This window comes from Megachile rotundata, chromosome 13 (genome assembly GCF_050947335.1).
Source record: "Megachile rotundata isolate GNS110a chromosome 13, iyMegRotu1, whole genome shotgun sequence".
In the NCBI taxonomy this organism is placed as follows: domain Eukaryota; kingdom Metazoa; phylum Arthropoda; class Insecta; order Hymenoptera; family Megachilidae; genus Megachile; species Megachile rotundata.
The window spans coordinates 7,517,670-7,534,155 of record NC_134995.1 but is presented as its reverse complement, the minus strand read 5'-3'; the positions used below and the strand labels follow the sequence as shown (position 1 = coordinate 7,534,155).

Here is a 16,486-nt window from a genome sequence, read left to right as displayed (position 1 = left end):
ATGAAAGTATATTTCAGAAGTTAACTGACGTTTATTGATTCACTTGACAATTATTGTCGTTCAAAATAGAACATTTCATAGGGAAGTTACTATCATAAATAACCTCTCTGTAGGAACGAAAGAGTAACCAGTTGTGTTGATAGTTATGATGCTGTTTGAAATTACAGCGTTTATGTCGGATAGGATGATTGTTATGGAACTGTACTGTTGGATATGGGACTGTTTTGTATGGAACACCTTGTACACAAGTTTTAGAACCATGAATCGACACCTGATGTGATCAGAATTGTAAGACTGTGTTTGCATCCACATGAGGTTACAGTGTTGTTCTCATTAGGTGTACAAATGATTATGGAGTTATATGGTGCTAATTAATATGGGACTGTGGTATTTGAGATGGGACTGTGTTCTTTCGTATAGGACACAAGTATAGGACCTTTCATATAGGATCTTGTATACAAGTTTTACTATCATAGTCACCTAACATGAATGAAACTATAACTAATGTATATAGTCACATATGTGAAGTTACAGTTATTCATATGTGTTAAAATAATTACAAAGTTATAGGTGATATTTAATATGGGACTTTAATATTTTACATGAAACACCCTGTACACAAATTCTACCACTATAAGCCACCTGATATGAATTAAGCTGCAACCAGTATACATAGTCACATGTGTGAAGTTACAGTCATTCATATGTGTTAAAATAATTACAAAGTTATAGGTGATATTTAATATGGGACTTTAATATATTACATGAAACACCCTGTACATAAGTTGTACCACTATAAGTTACCTGATGTGAATTAAGCTGTAACCAGTGTATATAGTCACATATGTGAAGTTACACTCATTCATATATGTTAAAACGATTACAAAGTTATGTGTGCTATTTAATATGGGACCATGTTATTCAATAACAGACCTTGCTATCTTAAATGAAACACCCTGTACACAAGTTTTACCATCATAAATCACGTGACATAAATAAATCTGTACCCAAATACACATGTTTGAAGCCACACATGTGAGTGCCACACACAAGGTGTAAAAATGTCTTCAAACTTATGACTTAATATGAAACACCCTGTATACTTTTAGTACTGATATAACGCAGTAACCAGATACCCTGCATATGTTCTAAAAGTTACGTTGTTGAAAGGTGTTGAAACGATTAAGAAATAATGGGACACCACGTATATAGAGAGCCAGGAGGGGCCTTGTTCCCACGCCCGATGCCGTGATCTTTGCCGAGCTACTTAGTCCTCGACTAGAGAATCCAGTTATCTCTCTCTTTCCCTATGTTTCAGATCTATGGTCGTTCCGCTGCCTGACTCACCGAAAGGTGAGCGTCTTTCTGTCTCTCTCTCTCTCTCGCACTTTGCTCAGTGTAGTTATCCTGAAGCCGGAGGATATCTTTCTTACTCCTCAAACACTATGTGGGTTACGTAAGGTGGCAATATGCGAGCCTCGTGGCACGTTCGAGTAATAATAACGCGTACTCTCGGACATGGTGAACGGGAATAAGAACGCGGGGGAGAGAGAGAGAAAGAGGAGAGAGATAAACGGGGTTGTTGAGGAGCAGGAAGTCCAAATGCAACCCCCGAGGGATGTGGTCGAAAATAAGTACCGTGCATATAGTTTACAGTGATATAATGGTGCATTTTTAGAACACGATGATTCATGTGTGCAGGAAAATACAACATTTGTTACAAGATGTATATGTTTTTATATATGGTGGCAATTTTATATATGATATTGAAGTTATTGTCTTTTTGTGATACAAAGTTGGTAATATGTACTGGCTGTAGATTTGCAAGAAATTGGAGAATTTGGGAAATTTTTTATTTTGAGAATTTTGGGGTTTGGAGAGTTGGGAATTTGAGAATTGGGGAATTTGGAGAATTGGGGAATTTGAGAATTTGGGGATTTGGAGAATTGGGGAATTTGAGAATTTTGGGATTTGGAGAATTGGGGAATTTGAGAATTTTGGGATTTGGAGAATTGGAGAATTTGAGAATTTTGAGATTTGGAGAAATTGGGGAGTTTGAGACTTTTGGAATTTGGAGAAATTGGGTGTTTGAGAATTTTGGAATTTGGAAAATTGAGGAGTTTGAGAATTTTGGGATTAGAAAATATGTGGAGTTTGAGAAATATTTGGAAATTAGCAAATTTCAGAATTATGGAATTTGCACCTGTAGGAACTTGAAAATTTACCAATTTGGAAATTTAAGAACTCATAAAATTGATAAAATTAAATAATTTCAAATATGAAAATAGTAGACCTAGAAATTCGAATATTTGAAAATTTAAAAATTTAAAAATTTGAAAATCTGAAAAAGTACATCAAATTACACCAGAACTCTTTAAGTAAAAAATTACAAATGAACAAGGAAGAAATAAAATGATCGAAAAATAAATTTCTAATCGCCTCAAAGACTTCAACGCTTGGTAAAAGACGATCGTACACAAAGATAAAATCCGTAGGATTACAGATTAGCGTAATCAGATACGAGGGAAACAACATCGCGTGCAAATGATGCACGATCATAAACAATCGACATATTAAGCTACCATCCACACGCGACTGTAAATATGCCGTAACGATTAGAAGCAAGCTTGGGTCTCTGAACTCGATGGAATCGCAAGAATGCTAAGAAAATTGGTATACGCCATCAATGTATGTAATCTCGAATCGAATAGATCCGATAATACTCTTCCACGATAGCAGGAGGCTTCGCACGATTGAACAGCAATTTTTTATCGACTGTACTTGATAATAAATCGTAATTATCAGCTAATAATATACCACGTTGCTTCAGAAATTTTTAAATTTGTACATTTCAAAGTAAATTCATGAGTTGGTAAAATAAACAATTTTTTAAATTATAATATTGTAAATTTGAAGTTTTGTAATTGTAAAAATATAATTGTAATTATATTCATGTTTATTGATAATGTTCATGTGTCATGTTCGTTAGTTTTGTATGATAAAACAGAAAGAGTATTTTTCAACCCCAAAAATAAATGTTATTCAAATTAAGAGAATAATTGTCCAAAATTTAGAAAACCCTAAAGTGCACACTCACTTTAATCTTCTAAAGTCACTACATTTAAATTAAGAATACAATTGTCCAAAATTTATCAACCCTTAAAGTGTACATTCATCTTAATCTTCTAAAGATATTACTTGATTCAAATTAAAAATACAATTGTCCAAAATTCATCAACCCCTAAAGTGTAGATTCACCTTAATCTTCTAAAGAAATTACTTAATTCAAATTAAAAATACAATTGTCCAAAATTCATCAACCCTTAAAGTGAAAACTCACCTTAATCTTCTAAAGAAATTACTTGATCCAAATAAAAAATACAATTGTCCAAAATTTATCAACCCTTAAAGTGTACACTCACCTTAATCTTCTAAAGAAATTACTTGATTCAAATTAAAAATACAATTGTCCAAAATTTATCAACCCTTAAACTATACTCTCACTTTAATCTTCCAAAGAAATTACTTAATTCAAATTAAAAATACAATTGTCCAAAATTCATCAACCCTTAAAGTGAAAACTCACCTTAATCTTCTAAAGAAATTACTCCAGTCGTTTCAAAAGAACCACTAAAGAAATTATTCCAGTCGTTTCTAAAAGAATCCCTAATTTCATCAAACAAGTTCAGAAATTTATTCAGCTTAAAAAGAGCTAAAGCGATTAAAAACTGTATAATTCACCCTAGGTGAATTCCAAAGCAATCTTTAATACAAACAAAATCGATCAGCGCCAAATGTTGCGGCACAAAGATATTTCTCGTTTACCTACCCCTAAGGATTCAACCCCCTTCGACCCCAAGGAATCCGCAGTACAAGTGTATATTCCCATCGCGGCTCTTTTAACGCGGCCACCACGACTGGCCAAGGAACAATCGGATTAACGAAGTTAAACGATGGGGTGGCCACCCCCGAGTCCCTCTGTTTCGAGTTCAACCACGCATCTGTCGCGTTTCGCACGTACAGGATCGTCAAGGTGTTTGCGGGGGTGTTCTATCGGGGAAAAAGAAAACAACGAACGGCTTTCCATTCTGTCAGCAAGATTAACTACCACCGTATGGCAAGGGAGAGTTCGGAAGGGTGATTTGTTAACGATGTGGTTTTTTGGAGCGGAGTTGGGATTTTTTATTGGAGAGAAAGATTTTGGGATTTTTTATTGGAGGTTAGAGGAAGATTTTGGGATTTTTTATTGGAGGTTAGAGAAAGATTTGGGGATTTTTTATTGGAGGTTAGAGAAAGATTTGGGGATTTTTTATTGGAGGTTAGAGAAAGGTTTTGTGATTGTTTAATCGATTCTGTGGAAGGAGTTTTTTTAGTTGTTTTCTGATGGAGGTTTGTGATTGGTAGATATTTTGGAAATAAAGTATTGGGACGAGGATTTAGACTTTTAGAAGATTTGACAAATTTTTATTTTTATTCTTGGGAGGTTGTGGAGTTTTCAGTAATTCTGTATTTAAGGGTGGTTTGTGATTGATAGTGATATTGTTATTAGGATGAAATATTGCATCAAGGATTTTATTTTTTAGAAAATTAAAGAAAAGTTTTGCAAGTTCCATTTTTTTTTAGTTTTTGAAGATTGTAGAGTTCTGAATAATTTTGTAATTTAAGGGTGGTTTGTGATTGATAAATAATAATACTATTTTTGAGTAAAATATTGCATTGAAAATTTGGATTTTTAAAAGGAAATTAAAGAAAATTTTTGCAAGTTTCATTTTTTTATTTTTGGAAGATTATAGAATTCTGAATAATTTTGTAATTTAAGGGTGGTTTATGATTGATAAATGACAATACTATTTTTCAGTAAACTATTGCACTGAAAATTTGGATTTTTAAAGGCAGATCAAAGACAAGTTTTGCAAGATTAATTTTTTATTCGAGGAAAATAATGAACTTCTCAGTGATTTCCTAATTTAAGAGTGGTTCTCGTGAATTGTAAACAATAACGTGGTTTTATGATGCAAAATATTACAATTATATTAGGTTCTGACAAGACTATAAATTTTACAATAATTTGCAGATTGAAGGGTAGTTCGTGATGCAATTTGTTGAAGGCAATTTTGTCTTCTTTTCAGAATATCGACTGAAAATGGAAATTTTTTAGAAATTTATGGGGGTAACTCGTAATCGATAACCGATGACACAGATTTTTGCCCAAGATATTGGATGAAGGATTATCATAAAGTTTATGGAATCCGATTTTCTGGAATATCGATCGAAAATGGAAATTGTGAGAAGACTTTACAAATTCCTTCATATCACGAAGAGCCAATTTGTTAACATTTTTATGAAATTCAAAGGGTGGTTTGTAATCGATATTCGTTTTCTTTTATCAAGATATTGAGTTATAATGATACTTAAAATATCACAACAAAAAATATGATGGTACTGAAAAAAGTTTAATTTAGTGAAATATCAAGGGTAAAAATTGTATAGTAATTATAAATTGCTTAATTATTGTGTATAAATTTTTTTATCTCAAAATTGTAGCAGTCATGGAAAAAAAATAGAAGTCCACAGTATAGATAAAATATTTATAAAATAATTCCATAAAATATATTTTAAATTATTTTTAATGTTAATTTTAAATTATACCAAAAGATGTCTATCAATCCAGATAATAAATTTTTTAAAACACATTAAATATTTTAAAAATAACTATGCCAAATGTAATTTTAAATACCATGACGTAATTAAGAAAATAAAATTTATCAGCACAAATTGTACAACAGAGACAAATACAATTTTAAGTCCAGATATCGACAATCTTTATCGACTTTTGTCAACAGATAATAAAAGATCGTATCACACCGATGAATCACGTTAGGATATCACTAATAAAATATTCCACTACAATTATAATTCACGGAGAAAAAATATTTTTAGTTAATAGCGTTTCCTTTCTCAAACGAGACTCCATAAACAGAAATTAAAGGCTCCAACAACATAAATTTCCTACAACAGCTTCTCGCTACACCATTATATTCATGCGCAGAGTTCTTCATTAACGTCGTATAAAATTCATATTTCCCTTACACGAATAGTCAGTGAACTAATTAAGCTGGAAACGAGTTAATTAATACCCATTCGCTTCTAATTAATTCAGGCACAACACGCATATACATGCCACGGTAAAATCGACCTGTGTGTTTTCTAATAACAACGACTTATTAAACTTTGGTCTAAACATGCCTTTCAACTTCTTTAGATAACATCGACAATTATAATTAACATTTTTTATTCAGAGCGCTCGTACTTTCTTCAATTATTGCTCTAATTTTAATAATGAAAGCTACATGCAGATTTAGACATTTAATACTTTTTAATTATGGTGATATTTTAGTACATTAGTAATTAGATTGACAAGTTTATAATTGGTTGGGGAAAATTAAGTTTAGGTAGATACAAGGATACATTTATTATAATTTAATAGTAATATGTTTACAATTATTTATTAAATTTTAATATTGGGAAATTTACAACTATTTATTAAATTTTAATATTGGGAAATTTACTGTTATTTATTAAATTTTAATATTGGGAAATTTACTGTTGTTTATTAAATTTTAATATTGGGAAATTTACTGTTATTTATTAAATTTTAATATTTGCAAACTTACTGCTATTTATTAAATTTTAATACCAGGAAATATACAATTAATTATTAAATTTTAATATTAGCAGGTATACAATTATTTATTAAATTTTAATATTAACAAATATACAATTATTTATTAAGTTTTAATATTAGCAGGTGTACAGTCATATATTAAAATATAATATTAACAAGTATACAATTATTGAAAATTTAATAGGTAGTAAAAAACATTTTTACAAATTAAATATTCAATATTATTAAACCTTACAAAAATTCACCATTATACTATACAACTGTATATTTAAATTTTATAAAAATATTAAATTGAACTATTCTAAAAAAAAATGTATGCAAAAATTAAAAATGCAGTTTAAACTATCAAAATCATAAAAATTTAATTACCCTAATAAGTCAATACCGATAAGTGAGTTTAGTCATTTTTCTAAGAAAATGCGTAGTTGCGTACAGTAAAAGGAGAAGGTTAGAAAAGAAAATACAGGAAATGGGCATCGAGCGCAATTGTTAACTAGATTCGATCGTGGAATAAACAATTCGTAATGTGTTACGAAGGATGACTCACGTGGTAGCGGTGTTAATGAAATTCTGCTTCCTCGCACGACAAAGAAACGCGTGTCTGGCCTCTTGTGTTGCGAAGAGTCGTGCCTTGTGCGCTAATTTCACTAACTATCCGGTCAAGAATCGTTCAATGAACGATAACCCCAACTATATTACGAAAATAGCCTTCTGGCGGTATTACACCCAGAAGAAGTACACAATCTACCGACAAAGTCCTTTGTTGAAGAACTGGTTGAAGAGAGAGTGAATCGACTTTCCTTTCTTTCGAATGAAAGAATATTAGATTGAATCGAACGTTAGTCTGAATTTTTAATACTTCAACGAGCTTAACGTATTTTTTAAAACCTGTATTGTGTTGGACTTGTATGGCCTCGTTATGTCACCTTTCATAATATTTATTTAATTTCATTCAAGTTCTCTGATTTATGTATGTGAAAAAATTAAATAGTGTAACTATAACTAAAAATTTAATATAATATATAAAATCATACAAGCACATATTAACTGTCAAATACTACAATTGTTTAATTTAAAAAAATGTATTAAATTAATTATGAAATTTTATTAAATTAAAATATGTAATAAATGTAATTAATTTTGACTGTATAATTTCAATATCCGTATTTGAATAATTTATTACACATAGCAATAATTAAATTCTAATTAACCGCCCAACATCTGCTATCTCAGCATCACCATAACACCATGGAAAACCGTTTAAGTATTTATAAACCAGCGCCCCATGCGCCACACGTGTGGGGTATCGTAAAAGCATACTAGATCTTAGCGGGAGGGATCGCCATGGGGACAAAAAAAAAAATGGACGAAAATATATTTGTACTCACCGAAAACATTTCCTAAGAGTCTGAGTCGCGCAACTCTGGTGGCTGAATGAACGGTTAACGGTCTTCTTGGACGATGATAGGACAATGCCAAAGCCATTGAGAATCGTTGGGAATCGAGATCAGAAAAGAGGACGTATTTGGAAGAAATAGTTCGAACGCTCTTTAAACTTTTTTGGAACTGGGTCTTGTAAATACATATCTCGAACTGAAGCGTATCAACTACTTCGCAATCTTTTATATCAATATCAATTGTGATAATCAATCGATACCTGGTCACTTCGTATCAATTCTAACCTAAACAAAAATGTGCAAATATTGGGCTACAGGTACCTACGTATTCACTTAATCTTTACGATTATTACAATTTTTCAAATAAAATACATTTGCGATGACACTCGTTCTAGTAATTTCTATAATTTTTGCACTTTGTACTCTGCGGTAAAATAATCTATACTTGTACGGTAAATAAACTGAGTACGTATAGTAATACTTTTGATATCGAACTTTTCAATATCGCGCCTCGATTCAATGTCTCGAAGTATAAGTTGGTACTGACCGATACGTCGATCCTAACCTAGACTTTCGTAAAATAATTTCGAACGTTCCAATTTCGAATATTCTACGATTTGACTAGAATTATTATTTTCTCGTTTGAAGTGAGAAACGTATTAATGTTCGAATGAAATATACTCACTTAATTTAATAATTCTTCTATCTCCTCCCATCTCGTACTTTACGACAAGACAATATCGAAAGTTTTCAATATCCCGCCAGAGTTCGAGATCTCGAGATGCCTCAGAGGGGAAGATGGCGCTGCACCGGAGACGGAAGTAAGGAAGGAAGGAAGGCACGCGACAGATCCATCCCTGTCACCGGTTTTCCGTGGATCAAATCTCGACGAAAAGAATGAGAAACGAGGGAGAAGGATAAAAGGAGCGCGAAATAACGCGGAGATGCCAGGAAAAGGCGGGCAGCTTGAACCACGCCACCACAACGACTGGCTTTCGTTTCAGAAGCAAACTCCCCATCTGCTGTGTTCGATGTTGCCCCAACTCCCTGCTGTCATTACGCGGTTGTGTGTGTTTGTGTATGTGTGTATGTACGAGCACGCCTTTGTCGATGAACGTGTACGTGTGTGGTCACGAACACAGCCGGCCGGTAGGCGGACGTTCCTAACCTCTCGAAGCGGAAAGCTTGCGGTGGAATGAAACGCTATTATATCTGGAGGATCTTACCTTGCGGATATCTTGCAGATAAGCTGTTATTTTATCTTCCATTGACCAGTGTTTATCGGAGAAAACCGTTACGCGATGATAAAGAGCAAACTTCCCTGTTGTTTCGCAGGGGTTATGTACTCGGTCGATAATAGCCGATAAAGAAAAGCGTAAGTAAAAACAATGACTCGCAGCGGGTGGACTAACGACGGGGTACGATCGTTGTACTTGGTTCAAACGCACAATGAGGTCTAAAAATAATTACGTAATATATAAAAATTAAAAAAGGTATAATTTATATTAAAAGTTTTGCTAATGTATATTTCTCCTCTTTTATATTTAATTTGATTTAATTTTAGATTCTTGAATCCGAGATCTCTGGTTTTAACAAAATGGCGTTTGGTACTTATGGACAAATTAAATGTTTATACTTGAAGCAGCTAAGTATAACAAATTTATTTTTTATTTAAACAGACGTATTTTTTTTATTGTAACTATTATAATTATGTAAAGTTTCACATCTCTTATAAGTACACACAGTGTCTAATATTATTATTGTATTTTTAATTAAAAAGTACCGGGTCCAATTAAACATGTATGTTTTATAGGAAAGCTGCAAGGCAAAAGAGACAGGAGAATCGAAAATTCGAGGCTTTTTCTTGACCCAAATCTAAACATTTAGCAAGCAGTTGTAAATGTAGATGTATTACCCGATTCGTGTGCAAGAGTATGTACAAGAAGCAGCATGTATGTCGCAGCTGCAGCTGCCTGCATGAACGGAACACGGGGCTTTTGGGGATGGCAACGGTTGTGCACCACCTGGCCTTAGGAAGCCAGCACCGGGCCTCCGACATTGGCGTAGACTGTAGACTTTGCAAGACGCGAACGACCGGAAAAAAGGGGGAACAGAAGAGACGAACAATAGACCGGCGACTTTCGAAATTCCGACACCCCTGGAAATGCTCCTGAACCCTCTAAATATCGATTAGTCCGTGTACTGAAAGGGAATTCGACGGAGAAAATACTTTTTTGCAATTCTGATGAGCGTAATTGGCGCAATTTTGGGACTTTAGAATTGGGCACTTTACATTTTAAGGATATTTGTATTTTTATTTTTGGGATTTTTGAACTTTTTGATTTTTTAACTTTTGGGATTACAAAATTTCATAAGTTTGGAACTTGAAATTTTGGACTTTGGAATTGACATAATTTTATAATTTTGAAAATATGATCCAAACGAGTAGGTCACAAAAGATCATGAGCAGGTTAGAAAAGGTTCATTTTCAGAAGAGAGTTAAACTTTTCTTTCTAATCAACTCAAAGGTCCTAGCGAGTAAAAATATAAAATGAAGATTTTGGGAAGTAATTATGCTTCATAATTTGTACTTATTTGAATTCTGGACTACACAATTTTGTTTTGTGGGTTGATTTTCATGCATCAACGACAAAGAAAGCCTTATTGATGGATGGGACACATTTTATTACCGTAGATCCGCGACAAATGACGCAGGGTAGAATTTTTCCCGCTTTACGAGCCGATAACTTTTACGGGGTATTACCATACTTGATCGCATTAATAGTTCTGAGCATAATAAGTCACGATCGGATTAAGGGTAGCCAGGAACCCTAGCAGACGTTTGCTCACGGCTGCTTAATGGACACGTTAGTTCCATAAGCGTGATCACGCACCCTCGTTTTATTCTCAAAGAAGAATACTACGCAATCGATCGTAAACTTTCGATAATTTCAATTTCTTCTTTTCAAAAATTACCAAATTAATTACTCACACAGATTTATTCTTTATTGTACATATGTTCATAATTATACATCACTAATTTAATATAATAAAATTGAATTTTCATCAATTTTAAGATGCACAAAATAAATTGTAATCTCAAACGGGTTACATATTACCATAGTAACGAGCTTGTTAAATGGAAGAATAAAAGCAATCTACGCTTCAATTAAATAATAATCAATTTTCGAGGAAACAAAATAATGAATAATTAATCTGTCTGCATTAACAATAGTAATTATCCAATGATTTCCATTAATCAGTAAACAACGTATAATATAATAAAATGTATAATAAATGCAATGCAATAAAGTTTGCAACAAATACAACAGAATAAAATATGCAATAAATGTAACAGAATAAAATGTGCAATAAATATAACAGAATAAAATGTGCAATAAATATAATAGAATAAAATGTAGAATAAACAAAAATAATTCTTTTTGACAGTATAACAAAATTGTATATTTTCATTAGGAGAAATGGCAACACGAACCATTAAATAATGGTATTACACGAAATTGAATTCTGGTATTCCATAAAGTAAAAAGATGGGCAATTTCGATAAAATTATTTCACGAATTAACGCGTAAAGTCGACGTGTACGAGCGCAGAATTTCTATAGAATTTCCAGAGGCAGCGAGCTGCAATAGAGGGGTGAGAAGGCTTGCGCAACCCTCTATCCACCCCCGCACCCCATACGCCCATGGGGTTTGCGCGTTGATATCGCAATAGAAGCTGTATCGATCCCGTCCCGACACGAGACCGGCTGTTGTCAGGGGGTTGATAACGATATGCAAGCTCTATAGACAGCGCCGCTAAAAGCTCCACGAAGCTTTCAGCCTCTGTCGCAACTGCCTGGATACACGCCACTCCCCTCTCTCGGGGATGTTTTAGCCATTTTTCGTCTTGTATCCAACCAAAAGTAACGATTGACCCTCCTACGGTGTAACGAAAATTTGTCCTTCAAGATTTAAGAGTTTGAAAGTTAGCTGTGTACTCAAAGTTAGGGGTGCTGAAAGCTTCTTTTTCAACCCTTTGTAAAGTCAAAATAATCTTAACGACATTTCAGGAACTTCGTTACTTTTTTTAGCGTTATTAATTATTCAAAGTTTATGGGACATTGAATATTTAATTTTCATATTTGCAAATTAAATTGTACGTTTTTCAAATTTTTTAATTTTTATATTTTAAAATACTTGAATCTGACTTCTGAGTTTTTGGGGTAGAAATATTCTGGGTTTCTATATTTACAAGTTATTAAATTACTAATTTCTATTTTTAAAATAGGTAAAACAAAAAATTTTTGATTTTTTTCAATTTCAAAATGTTTAAAATTTCCAAATTTTTTAATTTTTGTATTTTCAAGTTAGAGGCTCTAATTTGTAAGTAATTAAAGTTCCAAAGTCCTTAAGATTTCAGCGAGTTTAATGAAATTATTGGAGAAAAAATAGGAAACGTGAAAACATTGATGGTGTTGGTGGATCGATAAGCGGACTTCGATAGCTTTTAGAAGAGGTCTGTCGATTTATCTCGAGCACCTATCCATTAACGTTTGTCGGCAGATTGACGAACGATAGCTCGAGAATTTGAACGAAAATTTGTAGTGACATTCATACGTCGTGAAAATGAAGGTTCTTCACTAATCTTTGAAGATGACTTCTGAAGAAATTTTTGTTCTTATTCATTGAACTTATATTTTTGATGAAAATAAAAATGGCTGCCATAATGTATATAAACACAATGTAATATATTATTTAAACAATATAAATGTACTATGTATTATAATTTTTTAAAAATGAAGAGATAGAATGTAAAATATTATTCGGACTATGTAAATGTACAATGTAACCTAACACATAATGCAATTTATTATTTAAACAATATAAATGTACAACGTGTTATAATTTTGTAAAAACGTAAAGGTAGAATGTAATGTATTATTTGACAATATAAATGTACAATGCAATGTATTATTTATAAACGTGCAATGTAATATATTATTCAAATAATATAAACATGTAATGTAACATATTATTTAAATATTATAAACATGAAATATAATATATTATTTAAGCAATGTAACCCTGTAATTTTAAATATTATTTAAATAGTATAAACATGCAATTTAATATGTATATTATTTAAACAACATAAATGCATAATGTAATGTGCTATTATAATTAACAAAAATATGTAATTTCCTCCATTCAAAATTATACAAAACATGAATCTAAATATCAAGTAGAAAATAAAAGTATCACAAAAATGATAGTTTTAAATTAAAAATAAAAAAATAGAATATTTAACAATATAAAATTGCAGTGCATCAGTAAAATATTTTTGTTGTAAAAAACTGTACATAAATTATAAATATGAAATTGCTAAAACCTTGTAATTTTGCAAATATTTTAAAATTCCAAAAAATTCTATAAATAGTGTACGAACAAAGAAACCAAAATTTTCTGAAAAGCGAAAGGAGAAGAGTGAAAGGGATCGAATTTCCATAGTCGCGAACAGATGGCTCGTTTTGCACGTGCTTCCCGAAAGGAAAAGGCGGCTTCTTGTTATCGCAATTTGCATGTGAATTCCCACAAGCTCGGTGTACGGATATTTTTTGTTCGTTCAAAGTGCGAGGATCTAGTCCTGTCGCAGGAAGGAAGGAAGCAGGAAAAGAAGGGATCATGTGCAAGGGGAAGCACGGAGAAACCAACAACTTCCCTTCAGGATATTGTGGCAGATGGGCCATGAAGCTTATCCCCAGAACCTAATGAATCTGCGTGTAAATTGTCCGAAAATAGTCGAACGAGCCATTAACGCTCAAGCTTCTCACTTTAGTACTTTACTCTCCTGAAATACACTTCAAGCTTTAATTTTTTTGTTACAATTATTTAATTGTAAGTTTAAAACACAGCTAGAAATGTTAACAAATTTCATTTTATTACTGCTAATATTTTTAACAAATTTATCATGATATCCAAACTTCAGCTCTAACTTCACTTCAAGCTTTATAATTTTTTTTTGTTACAATTATTTGATTATAAGTTTACAACAGCTAGAAATGTTAACAAATTTCATTTTATTACTGCTAATATTTTTAACAAATTTATCATGATATCCAGACTTCGGCTCTTTAACTTCACATCAAGCTTTATCATTTTTTTTTGTTACAATTATTTAATTGTAAGTTTAAAACACGGCCAGAAATGTTACAAAATTTCATTTTATTACTGCTAATATTTTTAACAAATTTATCATGATATCCAGACTTCAGCTCTTTAAGTTCACTTCAAGCTTTATAATTTTTTTTTGTTACAATTATTTAATTGTAAGTTTAAAACACAGCTAGAAATGTTACAAAATTTCATTTTATTGCTACTAATATTTTTAACAAATTTGTCATAACATTTCAAACTTGAAAATATTCAACACATTTGTAACAAAATGTATTTAGTATAAATTCTCTGATAAATTATTTAGATGACATTTATCAAATCAAAATGAAGGATGATTGAAGAAGTTTGTCAAGAGTTTTCCTTCAGTGAAAGTAAGAGAAGATCACGAGAAGCATGATCGTCAACGAGGAGGACCTCAATTTGCATTAACGAGGACAGAGGCTTAATCACAACGGGGACAAAATGTTCCTGGACTCGAGTGGACTTTTGATGTTATCGAGAACTGTCCGTCAACGTCCGGACCGGGTCATTCGACTTTCCAGGTTGAGAAGAAAAGCTGGTTGTATGGTATAATTGGAGAACACGAACAAAGAAGATGTGTACATGGGCAGATTAAGAAGATCACTGTCTTAGAGTCTTTTTACTCGACCGTCTATTGCTCTCGTTGCTCTGTACGGGAACTTTCTCGGTTTATGTAGGGTCAATGGTTCACCGTGGTTCTCATTGTTTAGTACTATGATAATTATTTGATAATTTTATTGGGAAATTTGAATTTTGAGGAAATTTTGTTTTTAGGATGCAAATAACAAAATATTTCTTGCATTTGTAAAATTTCAAATTTTAGAATTTTCAAGCTAAGTTTGCAAACTTTTGAGTTTATAAATGTTCAAATTTGAGAATTTCCAAACTCGCAAATTTCCAAATTTGAGAATTTCCAAATTCTCAAGTTTCCAAACTCTCAAATTTACAAATTCTCCAGTTTCCAAATTAGAGAATTTCCAAACTCTCAAGTTTCCAAATTCTCAAATTTCCAAATTCTCAAATTTCCAAATTCTCACGTATCCAAATTCTCAAATTTCCAAATTCTCAAGTTTCCAAATTCTCAAATTTCCAAACTCTCAAGTTTCCAATTTCTCAAATTTCCAAACTCTCAAGTTTCCAAATTCTCAAATTTCCAAACTCTCAAGCTTCCAAATTCGCAAATTTCCAAACTCTCAAGTTTCCAAACTCCCAAATTTCCAAACTCTCAAGTTTCCAAACTCTCAAGTATCCAAATTCTCAAATTTCCAAACTCTGAAGTTTCCAAATTCTCAAATTTCCAAACTCTCAAGTTTCCAAATTCTCAGATTTCCAAATTTTCAAGTTTCCAAATTCTCAAATTTCCAAATTTTCAAGATTCCAAACTCTCAAATTTCCAAATTCTCAAGTTTCCAAACTCTCAAGTTTCCAAATTCTCAATTTTGAATTTCTAAATTCTTCAATTTCAAAATTTTCAAATTATCAATTCCAAAGTTAACATTTCCAAATCACCAACTCCCTAAAATAAAAGATTTTCAAATATCAGAATCCTAAATTATACACACTCTAAACAAACAATAACCTACCTAAAAACAATTCCTTCCACATACACGAACACCCAATAAATTCTACTACAAGAATACCAAAAATAATTTTCCATAAAATAACAAAAGTATATATCTAAAAAATAATTCCACAAGTCCTCGACAAGGTGCCCCCCGATAGAACGCTCTCGAAAATTAAAACGCTCTCAAAAGTCCTCGATCCTTTTTAAAATCCCGAAAAAGGACCCTCCTCGACTACAAGCTGCTTGAAGCACCGGCGAGTGGTTTCATTAAAACTTTAGCGAAAAGCTCGGACAAGTAGCCGTTTCCAATTAAAACTTGTCGAGTTACGTGTTCTTCGGTCCGGAAGTTGGTAGATTCTTGCAGTTTTCCGTTGATTGCGCGACACGAGGTGACCATTTCTTCGCCCACCATCGAAAAGACGGTGTTTGTGTGTCGGCCCACGCTCAATTTACCGTCATGGCGCCTCAACGAGACGAGTCAACGACTGAATAGAAACTGGCAGATGATTTAATTGTCACGTGTCAAAGTTCAAACATCGAGGAACGTGCGTACAGCGGTTGTCAGACAGGGATGTATTAAGTAGGGGTGGATTAACGGGGCTCCATATTGTAGGAGGTTTTGCGAGGTTCTAGATTTTGCGGG

General features: G+C 32.4%; 1 protein-coding gene across 5 annotated transcripts in view; it reads right to left on the bottom strand.

The window, feature by feature from the left end:
- Window positions 1-16,486, bottom strand: part of neur (E3 ubiquitin-protein ligase neur) — a 132,982-nt gene that overhangs the window by 24,231 nt on the left and 92,265 nt on the right. The window contains exons 1-2 of one of the 5 annotated variants that reach the window (XM_012293148.2): window positions 8,768-9,244; window positions 8,074-8,367 (exon numbers count right to left, since the gene is read on the bottom strand). The exons of 3 other annotated variants lie outside the window; for them this stretch is intronic. In XM_012293148.2, coding sequence (XP_012148538.1) covers window positions 8,074-8,170 — 97 coding nt within the window. In that variant the 5' untranslated portion in view covers window positions 8,171-8,367; window positions 8,768-9,244. Of the gene's footprint in view, window positions 1-8,073; window positions 8,368-8,767; window positions 9,245-16,486 lie in introns of those variants that run through there. One more of the 5 variants, XM_012293152.2, reaches the window with a different exon arrangement.